The sequence below is a fragment of the Marmota monax genome, unplaced genomic scaffold (genome assembly GCF_021218885.2).
Source record: "Marmota monax isolate L192 unplaced genomic scaffold, Marmota_monax_Labrador192_F-V1.1 WCK01_AAM20220418_F8-fsc00079, whole genome shotgun sequence".
In the NCBI taxonomy this organism is placed as follows: domain Eukaryota; kingdom Metazoa; phylum Chordata; class Mammalia; order Rodentia; family Sciuridae; genus Marmota; species Marmota monax.
Genome location: NW_026694099.1, coordinates 8,640,197 through 8,652,228, shown reverse-complemented (window position 1 = coordinate 8,652,228; position 12,032 = coordinate 8,640,197). Strand labels below are relative to the sequence as shown.

The following is a 12,032-nucleotide window of genomic DNA, read 5'->3' as shown; positions in this document are numbered from 1 at the left end:
GCTTCCAGTGTCACCATTAGGGGGGTTTGAGGGAGTCTCTCTAGAGGCAGAGAAAACCTCTGCTTGAACCTTCCTGCCTCTTGAACCATTGCAGAAAAGAATCTAAGATGCATCAGGTTTTAGCAGAGATGTAGAGTTTTATTAGAAAGTAAAAGGTGAAGTCACATTGTCAGATCAGAATACAGTTTATCTCAAGAGTGAAAAGTGCTTTTGGGGTCTTGGGCTGTTCTTTTAAAAGGAAACTTTGTGAGGGGTAGCATGGAAAGGTGTGTGAGGATGAAGTTAATGTTGGCCTGGTGAACTCAGTTCTTTGATCGCGGATCACAGGATCTTTATGGTGGTTTGGTCTTCTTCCAGGATCTTCAGGTTGACAATTGTCTCTTCAATATTATAATGTTTGGAATGTGCTTATATCATAGGTTTTTTAAAATACATTTCCCTCTGCCTTATCTAATCTGAAAATACATCATATAGGTTAACAATTCACTTAAGCTTTAATCAAAATGAGGCAATTTTCATAGATGAGTGAATTTACATTTCTGCCAGGAGCAGTATGCTTTTAATCCCAGTGACTCAGGAAACTGAGGCAGGAGGATCACAAGTTTAAAGCCAGCATCAGCAACTTAGTGAGGCCCTGAGTAACTTAGTGAGTCCCTGTTTCAGAATAAAAAATAAAAGGGGCTGGGATATGGCTCAAACTTGTGATCCTCCTGCTTCAGCCTCCTGAATATTAAAACTTTCACAATCTCTTCTCATCTGTTCCATTTACTACCTATGCACGGATATTTACTACATATGTAAAGAACAACAGCAGTGCTTTAAGATTCAAATATGCTAAACAGTCTTGTACTCTTACCTGAGAACTAGGGGATGAACTCCTGTAATTTGGCCTCAAAGAATTTAATTACTGATTTAGAAACATTACAAGTGACTATTTTGTAGGTTGCCCTGTTGCTGGTTAATAAAAAACACCTGTTTAATCATTGATTGCTTAGTCATTGAATGAAAGAAGTCTTCTAAAATCTTCTGTGATAATATTATTGCTGCCAAACCCCTTTAGTTAAAAATTGTCTAAGAAGATATTAAAGAATTCAGTTAGACTGCCATTCATACAGTTTTTTTTTTAAAGCTGCTGAAGGTATGAGAGGTACTCAATTGCGTACACTAAAAATTGGAGGAAAATAATTTCACTGTATTGTTGTGCTATATTACCTTTTGTATTATGTATAGTTACAGTTTAGTGTAGACAGAGAAGTTAGTTAATGTATTTGATATCACGTAACTGAGGTTTCTACTAAATAAGTTGTGGGCTTTCATAGTTATTTTTTTTTGTAATAATGTTATTTTATTTTTTATGCCTTTATTTTATTTGTTTATATGGTGCCTCATGCATGCTAGGCAAGCACCCTACCACTGTTTATGGTTTTTTTTTTAAAATACTTATTTTTTAGTTTTTGGTGGACAAAACTTTATTTTATTTTTATGTGGTGCTGAGGATCGAACCCAGCGAGCGTCCCGCGAATGCCAAGTGAGCACATTACCACTTGAGCCACCTCCCCAGCCCAATGTTTATGTTTTGATAAAATGTAGAGAGTCTCTTTGATACTTCACAGATTTTTTTTTTTTTTGATAAAACTGTGTTACACAAGGATTTGTAATAGGTATTAGACTGTTCAAAGTGGGGAAAGGAAACTAAAGTTAGTTTATGTGGGGTTAAATATGGAGCTAAGTTTTTAAGTATATGATTTGATTTAATCTTCATAACCAGATAAATTAGGTGTTCATTAGATAAAACCTTTGCTATACAAATGAGGGAAAAGGCTCAGAAAGGTCACATAGCTGTTTTCTGATTTACTTTCCTCTTTTAGGCCCCAAATCAGTACTTGTTCCTATAAAACATGAACTGAACACTGTCTCTGGCTTTCAACAACTCTTACATTAAGTAAGGAAATAAAGTAACACATGAAACAGTGTGTTTGTTGCTTATAAAAGCTTTAGAAACTTGAAAGTACCATTTAACTGGGGAGTTAAGGAAAGGTTTTATAGAGCATTGATGCTGAGTATTGAATAAGGAATTATTTTAAACATGATTTCAAGTTAATGCTACTACTTTAAACTACTTGATGTTTTCAGCAATGATGAAATACGCATGGAAGGATTGTAATGGAAGTGAAAACAATGTGAAACATATTACCTAGTAAACATTCAGGTAGTATTGAACACAATGTATGTTATAGTTTATTATCTATAATTTTGTTAATATTTTGTTTAGTAATCTTACATGTGATATGATTTCTTTTACTATAGATGTCCTCCTCGCACTTTCTTACCAGCCCTCTGCAAAATTTTTCTTGATGAAAGTGCTCCAGACAATGTGTTAGAAGTGACAGCCCGTGCCATAACGTACTATCTGGATGTATCTGCAGAATGCACCCGAAGGATTGTTGGGGTAGATGGAGCTATAAAAGCACTTTGTAATCGTTTGGTTGTAGTTGAACTTAACAACAGGACTAGCAGAGACTTAGCTGAACAGTGTGTGAAGGTAAGTATTATTTATTGGCCTATTTGAATATCACTTAGAAAGTAAAAAATATATTTTCCTAAAAAGATAAAACTTTATCATCTATCTTACTTTATTGAGAGTGATTGAGAACAATGGAAAAGAAATCTTACCTGTGAATGAAAACTTTGATTTGTTTTTTATTTTGTTTTTGTTTTGGTACTGAGGATGAAACCAGGGGCTCTTTACCACTGAGCTTCATATTTCTATTCCTTTTTATTTTTTTATTTTTGAGACTGTGTCTTACTGAGTTGTTTAGGGCCTCACTAAGTTGTTGAAGCTGTTCTTGAACTTGTGGTACTCCTGGCTCAGCCACTTGAGTTGCTGGGATTATAATCATGAGCCACCACACCTGGCTACCCAGATGTTCTTATGTGCTGCTTCAGCTTTCTTCAGTTCTGGTAATTACAGACACATTGAGATAAGTTATCCATGTTCTTTTTTTTTTTTTGGTAACCGGGTATTGAACCCAGCCACACTTAACCACTGTGCCACATCCCCACCCCTTTTTTAATGTTTTATTTAGAGACAGGGTCTCCCTGAGTTGCTTAGGGACTCACTAAGTTGGTGAGCCTGGTTTTGAAATCCTCCTGCCTTAGCCTCCCAAGCCAGTGGGATTATAGTTGTGCACCATTGTGCCTGGCTAAATTAAAACTATTTTATATGAAAATAGTAACAGACTGCCACAATAACCAAAAACTGCCACCACTTCCAGATATTATTCTAAGCGTTTTTATGTGTATTAACTCATTTAGTTTTCACAAAACTATTTGAGGCAAGTGCCATAATATGATTTTTTTTTTTTTTTTTTTTTTGGCAGGGGGTGGAGAATGGGTACTGGGGATTGAACCCAGGGGTGCTTTACCACTGAGCATGCACCACTGTGCCTGGCCATAATTTCTACTTTACAGATGAAAAAATTCAAGTATACTGAGTTTAAGTAACTTGCTCAAAGATTATATATAGTGAGCAGCAGAGTCAAGATTTGAAGATCAGGAAGTCTGGTTCTAGAACCTGTGGATTTAACTATTCAGGGCCTCTATACTCTCTTCAGAATAAACTATTAATTTCTTGTGGAACTAACTATAAATTTAAGAATACTCAAAGGCATTAGTACTAGATTAGTCATTTATTGGCACTACTCGGTAAACACATTTTGATTTTTGTTTTGTTTTGCTATTCATGTAGGGTCTCACTATATTGCCCAAGCTGGTCTTACGTCCTGCCTCTTGAGTGCTGGGATCACAGTGTGTAACTTGCCATGATTCTTTTTTTTTTTATGATTCCCACTTCACACTTTTTTTAAAAAAAATGATTTTTGATGCTCTAGGTTAGCAGTTTTCAAAGGTTTTTTTTTTTTTTTTTTTTTTTGTCTCACCCTTTACAAGTCTTAAGTGATTGAGGCTCCCCAGGAACCTTTGTTTATAGTAATTATATCTATATTTAGCCTGTTAGTTATTAAGATCCAGGCTGGGGATATAGCTCAGTTGGTAGAGTGCCTCGCATGTTCAATCCCCAGCAGCACACACACACACACACACCAAAAAAAAAAAAAAAAGAAAGAAAGAAAAATATTAAATGGAGCTGGGTGTGGTATTGCATTCCTTTAATCCCAGCAATCAGAAGGCTGAGGCAGGAAGAACTTCAGAGCCAGCCCAGCAATTTAGTGAGGCCCTAAGCAACTTATACACTGTCTAAAAATTAAAATACAAAGGTTTTAATGCCCCTGGGTTCAATTCCAAAAACAAACAAACAAAGAAAAACTTGAGAAATTTTAAGTATTGATTTCTCTTAAAATAACAAGCTCTTTACATGTTAACAAAAATATTTAAAAAGTTTTTCCTTTCTTTATATGACAGTAGAATGTATTTTGACATACGTACATGGAGTATGACTTCTTCTGGTTGTACGTGACGTGGAGTTACACTGGTCATGTATTCATATATGAACATAGGAAAGTCATGTCCAATTCCTTCTACTGTCCTTCTTATTCCATCCCTCTTCCCTTCCCTTCATTCCCATGTCTAATCCAGTGAACTTCTATTCTAGCACCCATAAAATGTTTTTAATGAAAATTAACTATTTCCAAAAGAAAATGAAAATAAGTAAGAGACTATCATTGCTGGGCAATTTTGGAAATCTCTTTAAAAACCTATAGCTAAATGGAAGTCAGCTTGATCTTTATATTTGCTTCTGTAGTCAATCTGGTGCAATATCATACCTTATGTAGCTTCTAGAGAATTCAACCATACACTCATGAGAGAATGAGAGCAAAAGAGACAAAGCGCTGTAGAATTACTATGACATGTTTAACTTGAAGATTTGTTGAAAGGATCCTAGGGACCTGAAGCTTCTAGACCATATTTCAGAATTTTCTGTCTCTGTGCCTATAGATTTGTGTCTCTTTTGTCTACAACTTCAAAGGAAGGAGGGATCTATTCCTTTTTAAGGCTTTTTTCCTTTATTCTTTCTCTCTCTCTCTCTCTTTTTTTTTTTTTTGTACCAGAGATTGAAGGGGCACTCAGCAACTGAGCCACATCCCCAGTCCTAATTTGTATTTTATTTAGAGACAGGGTCTCATTGAGTTGCTTAATGCCTTGCTTTTGCTGAGACTGGCTTTAAACTCGATCTCGTGCATTAGCCTCCTGAGCTGCTGGGATTACAGGCATGTGCCACCGTGCCTGGCCCTCCCTTATTCATCACTTCACTTCATGTTTTTTCCAGATCTGAAATTTTACTTCATTGCTTATTCACTGACCTATATTTTCAAGCTCTTTTTTTAGTTGTTTCTTTATTCCTAGCAGATGGATATAATGAAGTCTTGAGCGTCTCTCTCTCTTTTTCTGGGGGGTGGTTGTTTTTGTTTTATATTTATTAAAATAATAATTACACATATGTATATAGCCATATATATTTATACAATTTTTTGAAGGGGTTCTGGTGATCAAACCCAGGACCAAACGGCAAGCAGGTGATTTCTAATATTTTTAAGCCTACCGTTAAAACAGTGTTACTATTAACATCTTATTTGGGGCTGGGGATGTGGCTCAAGCGGTAGCGCGCTCGCCTGGCATGCGTGCGGCCCAGGTTCGATCCTCAGCACCACATACAAACAAAGATGTTGTGTCCGCCAAATATTAAAAGATAAATATTAAAATTCTCTCTCCCTCTCTCTCTTTTTTCTCTTGTTTAACTTGAAGATTCCTTGTCCTCTTCTCATTCCCTCCCCTACCTTCCTCCCTTATTTTTCACTGATCCTTTGAAAATAAGTTGCAGAATAATGACATAATTCTATCTTTGATAAATAACAGTATTTCAGTAAAAAATAATTTCCAATTTATTAAGCCCAGTGGTCCCCACTATGTCTTTTATGGTTTAAAAATAGCCAGAAATTTACACATTGCAAATCCAAAATTTACACATTGTACTTTATCATTACTCTTTTTATTCTCATTTAATGGAGAACAAACAGCTCTCCTCTTTTTCCCATGACACCTTTTTACAGAGTCCAGGCCATTTGTCTTATGTAATGTTCCCACATTCTAGATTTGTTTGATTGCTTATTCATGGTTAATTTCAATTTGAAAAGTTTATTTGCACCCTGCTGTGTTGGTGTTTTGCATAGTTTTTATTGTATCACATTGGAAGGCATATAATGTGAGGCTGCTCCATTGTTGATAATCTGCTACTTAAAAAAAAAAAAAAGCCGGAGCTCCTTCTTTGGCTGTGGATTCTACTTCAGCTGTCCTCTTCCTATTCATAGTCATACTCTTAGGAAGAAGAGTAGTAAGAGGTTTACACTTAGTCACTATTCAGTCCACAAAAATTAAGTTTGTGCTTGTTTAACTCCCCTGAAACTATGGGAAAATGATCATCAGTAGCATCCCTGTTATCAAACTTTGTGGACTTTTTGCAGCCCTTAACTTACTGAATCTTGGATCTTGATAGTGTTTGACATAAGTCATCATTTCATTCTTTTTGAAATTTTATCCTTTAGGTTTTGTCAGACGCTGCTTTATTTTTTTTCCTTTTCTCTCTCTCTTTTTTTTTTTTGCAGGTTCTTATTTAACTCATTCTTAAATGATAGTATTTTCTAAAGTCCCGTTTTTACTTCTTAAAACTACATATGTTTTGCCTATATATGGCAGTCTTATCAGTCACTTTAATACCATTTATTCTATATTCTCACATTTTTATCTCTGTCCTTGACCACTGTTGAATTCTAGGCTTCTTATTCAAGGCCTTACTGGACATCTCTTATTGGATGTCTTAGCTCATTGTCTTTCACTGCAGGTAAACTCCTGTTTTGTTAATTGGCATTAAATTCCACCCTGACATTCAAGACAAGAAACTTGATCTTTTTACTTCCTTTCTTTCTCACCACACAGATAATTGATGATCGGATCCTTTTTTAGTTTATTTTCTACTCTTTGTTTCTCCTGTTATTTTCTATTAAATGTTTGAATGTTTGCATTTACCAATAACTTTTCCATACCCCATTCTCTACAGTTATTAGCTGGAAATTTGATTATATTATCTTTCAGCTTTAAATTTTTCTTGTCTACTGGATAAAGTCTTAAGTTTCTGTTATGCCTTTAAGATTGATGGACCCTGTTAGTTGTACTTGAACACCTTAAACAGCATACTTTAGAAAATAAAAGTAGAGTTTTATTTTATTTTTTGGCATTAGAGGTTGAATCCAGAGGTGTTTACCACTGAGCCATATTCCCAGCCCTTTTTTTTTTTTTTTGATATAGGGTCTCACTAAGTTGCTTTGGGCCTTGCTAAATTGCTGAGACTGGCCTCGAACTTCTGCTCCTTCTGAGTGGCTGGAATTACAAGCTTGCATTGCTGTGCCGTTTGAAAGTGGAGTTTTGATGTTCTGATATTCGTAAATTAAGTGTGAGGATGATGAGCAATAGTAATTGCTAGCATTATCCAACTTTTTTTTTTTTTTGGTACCAGTAATTGAACCCAGGGGTGCTTAATCACTGAGCCACATTCCCAGTCATTTTTATTTATTTATTTATTTTTTGAGACAGAGTCTTGCTAAGTTGCTTAGGTCCTTGTGGAATTGCTGAGGCTGGCTTTGAATTTACAATCCTTCTGCCTCAGCCTCCTGAGATGCTGGGATTACAGGCATGCGCCACTGTGCCTGGCTACCCAACATTTTTTTAATGTTTAAGAGCTTGTACCCTTTTGCTAAATTGCATATAATTCATTAGTTTGCCATATGTAAGTTTTATCATTGAAATCTCATATATGACTAACTTTAATATGGCTTGAGCATTTTAAATGTGGCTTCTCCAAATTGCCATTATGTTGTAGGTATAAAGTGTACACGTGATTTTTGAAGATAGCACATGAAAACGTTAAATATATCAGTAAGTTTTTAAGTTGATTATATGTTCCAGTGATGATGCCATGTTTATATTGGGTTAAATTAAAATTATTATTGAAATAATTGTTTTGTCATTTTACCTTTTTTAATGTGGCAACTAATATATTTTGGAGAGTACATTTATGTTTTCTTTGATTCTGTCAAATTAAAATTAGGCTTGTATATTATTTTTTTATTTTTTGGTGTGGTACAGGGCTTTAACTTACGCATCCTCTACCACTGAGTTATACCCCCAGCCCTTTAAGAAAAATTTTGAGACAGTATCTTGCTAAGTTTCTGAGGCTGGCCTTGAGTTTGTGATCATCCTGCCTCAGCCTTGGAGTTGCTGGGATTATAGGCTTGTTCCACTATACCCAGTTTCTGTTAATTTTGTTTCACCATTTTTAGGTGCTGGAACTGATATGCACTCGTGAGTCAGGAGCAGTCTTTGAGGCTGGAGGTTTGAATTGTGTGCTTACCTTTATTCGTGACAGTGGACACCTGGTTCATAAAGACACTTTGCACTCTGCCATGGCTGTGGTATCAAGACTCTGTGGCAAAATGGAACCTCAAGATTCTTCATTAGAAATTTGTGTAGAATCTCTGTCTAGCTTATTAAAACATGAAGATCATCAGGTAAATAAATTACTATTGTATACTCTCAGTTTTCAAAAGTGATTTTTATGTTTCCTATTTATAACTATGATCCACTGTAATTTGAAATTTTTACTTGGGATAATCTCTTCTTTCATTTTATATGTGTGGTAATTTTTTGGCAATAAAGTGTTCTTTAGTTATAAAAATGATGTGTTTAGGGGGCTGGAGTTGTAGCTCAGTGGTAGAGTGCTTGCCTAGCATGTGTGAGGCACTGGGTTCAATTCTCAGGACCACTACATATAAATAACAATAAAGGCCCAACTAAAAATAAATATTTTAAAGAAAGTGATATGTTTATTCTTAAAATTTAAATGTTATGGAAATATATAAACATCTTTACAGTTGCACTTGTACTCAGTATTATTTTGTTGACTTAGGGCAATTTTGTTGACTGAAAATATGGTAGATTTCAGTAAAGTAACATATCACTATTTATGGTGTTATTTATAAGCCTTCATTTAATTAGCATAGTTTTAGAAAATAAGACTTGATTTTTCATGCCTTTTTACTATTTAGAAATTATTTCAGTTGATAAGTCATAGAATTTCTTGGCAAAGTTGTACATAGTAAAAGCTCAAAAATATTGTTACCATCTGTCTACATTCTTATGTGTTCTCTCATTTAAGCAGACACAATGAGATGTAAGTACCATTATTAAACCTGTTTTACAGTTTGAGGGAACTGAATCCTTAGGCAGTTAGATAACTTCTTCAGGTCATACACAGCCAAATATGGAGCCATGATCCAAATCTAGATAGATTATACACTTTATCACTTTGCTATAGCTCCCTTTTTTATAGTGTCAGGATTGAAATGATCAGTATTAGCCCTCTTCCCCTTTTTAAAGGATTTCTTTTTTTTTTTCTAGTTGTAGATGGACAGAATGCCTTTATTTTGTTTATTTTTATGTGGTGCTAAGGATCAAACCCAGTGCTAGGCAAATACTCTGCTACTGAGCTACAGTCCCAGCCCAGTACTAGCCCCTTTTAGGTGAATTTTATCCACAGCCTATTCTTTACATTGCTAGGTTTCAGATGGAGCCTTACGATGTTTTGCATCACTAGCTGACCGATTTACCCGTCGGGGTGTTGACCCAGCTCCATTAGCCAAGCATGGATTAACTGAGGAACTGTTATCGAGAATGGCTGCTGCCGGTGGTACTGTATCGGGACCATCATCAGCATGTAAACCAGGTCGCAGCACCACTGGTGCCCCTTCCACAACTGCAGATTCCAAATTGAGTAATCAGGTGTCAACAATTGTAAGTCTGCTCTCCACACTTTGCAGAGGCTCTCCAGTAGTAACACATGTAAGAGTGTTTTTGAATCTTTGCTCTTTAATCTTTTAGAAAAAGTATTTTTGTATAATGCAAATGTGTTAAACTTTTTTCCATCATTTTCTTCCTAGGATCTCCTGAGATCAGAGCTTCCAGATTCAATTGAAAGTGCATTACAGGGTGATGAAAGATGTGTACTTGATACCATGCGTTTGGTTGACCTTCTCTTGGTGCTGTTATTTGAAGGAAGAAAGGCCTTGCCTAAATCTAGTGCTGGGTCTACAGGCAGAATTCCAGGACTCCGTAGATTGGATAGTTCTGGGGAGCGCTCACATCGGCAGCTTATAGACTGTATTCGAAGTAAAGATACGGATGCACTTATAGATGCAATTGACACAGGAGGTCAGAAAATACTTTGTTTTAAATATAAAAACTGTGAGATAAGGAACTATAGTCAATTTTTTATTTCTTGTTTTGGACAATATTCTTAGCAATTGTGCCTTGCTATGACCAACCCCTTGCATATTCTCCTATATACAGTGGAATGATTATCAACTTTGATGCATGGTAGGACCTGGATGAAAGCTTGCTGAATGAGTGACACTTCTACAGAATTTGAAATTTACTTTTTATTTTTTTTATCACCTGAAAGAGATTTTGCCAATTCTAATGTGAATTGCAGATTAAATTTAAGGCTGTTTTGTTAAGATTGATGGAAATTAACATGAGTAAATTATAGTAATTATATAATAATTTTTTTAGCCTACTATATTCGTCAGGTGATGAACAAGTATAAATTTATAAAAGTTGCTTCTGGGACATCAGACTTGTATTTTGGATTATAGGTTTGGATTGGCTTCTTTTATATAGTTATGTTATGATGCAAGTGGTACCCTGTTGAACTGTATTATACTTTAGTTTTTCCTTGTCATGTTTATTTTTAAGGTATAAAGCCTTATGAATCCTCAGTGGTTTAAAAATTTGAGAATACTTTTTTGTAGCTGACCTTAGGCATGTTGATTATATATACTACTTTACAGTTGATTTTAATATTTAAAACACTTTCTTTTTGCTCTGTACTTGGTGGATTATTAATAATAGTCTTTAAATGATTCAAACTTTAGAAAAGTTGAGAATTTTATTGGCCTTGAAAGTAATTCTTTTTCCTTCAAACTTTTAGCCTTTGAAGTAAATTTTATGGATGATGTGGGTCAGACTCTATTGAATTGGGCCTCTGCTTTTGGAACTCAGGAAATGGTAAGCTAATAAATAAGAGCTAGTATCTTATTTACTTATTTATTGGAATTGGAGATTGAACCCAGGGGCACTGTACCACAGAGTTACATCCCCAGTGCTTTTTATTTTTTATTTTGAGACAAGGTCTTGTTAAATTGCTGAGGCTGGCCTTGAACTTGCCATCCTCCATCCTTAGCCTCACTAGTTGCTGGAACTAAAGGCATGTGCCATCATGCCCTGCAGAGCTAGGATTTTAAATCAAGGATAGAGGAATTAATATAGCAACTTTATGGTTCTTTATCATTTTACAGGTAGAATTTCTTTGTGAGAGAGGTGCTGATGTTAATAGGGGTCAAAGGTCATCATCCTTACATTATGCTGCATGTTTTGGAAGACCTCAAGTAGCAAAGGTAAAAGCCAGGTTTTTAAACTATTAATCTGTAACAATTGCAGGGTCCAGAAATTAGAGTGATATGGAAACTTTTATTCTGATAAGTTGTGCTTCCATGCTATCTCCATCCATTCCATTCCATTCCTTCTTTTCTACTATAAATTTTTGGTTTTATTTTTGTTTTGCATTGCTGGGGGTTGAAGTCAGGAGCACTTTACCACTGAGCTACATCTCCAGCTTTTTTTTTTTTTTTTTCATTTTGAGACTGTCACGCTAAGTTGCTGAGGCTCTCCTCAAACTTGCAGAGGCTCTCCTTGAACTTGTATTCTTCCTGCCTCTGCCCCCCAAGTCACTGGGATCTATAGGTGTGCATCACTGCGCTTGGCAGTGAATGTTTTTTATCAATTTTTTTTTTTGCTTTTCTGTCTCAATACAGATTCAAGTAAAAACACAAATATGCTTATTTACTTTTTATGGAAAATGAAACATACCAACCTAGTCTTTCATTTAGTAATATATATTGTAGACTATT

General features: G+C 35.3%; 1 protein-coding gene across 14 annotated transcripts in view; it reads left to right on the top strand.

Moving 5' to 3' along the window:
* The window catches only part of Hectd1 (HECT domain E3 ubiquitin protein ligase 1), a 99,606-nt gene that overhangs the window by 18,709 nt on the left and 68,865 nt on the right, over positions 1 to 12,032 (top strand). For all 14 annotated transcript variants that reach the window (XM_058585850.1, XM_058585849.1, XM_046465308.2 and 11 more), the window contains exons 3-8: positions 2,308 to 2,542; positions 8,349 to 8,576; positions 9,625 to 9,906; positions 10,005 to 10,275; positions 11,054 to 11,130; positions 11,421 to 11,519. In XM_058585850.1, coding sequence (XP_058441833.1) covers positions 2,308 to 2,542; positions 8,349 to 8,576; positions 9,625 to 9,906; positions 10,005 to 10,275; positions 11,054 to 11,130; positions 11,421 to 11,519 — 1,192 coding nt within the window. The remainder of the gene's footprint in view (positions 1 to 2,307; positions 2,543 to 8,348; positions 8,577 to 9,624; positions 9,907 to 10,004; positions 10,276 to 11,053; positions 11,131 to 11,420; positions 11,520 to 12,032) is intronic.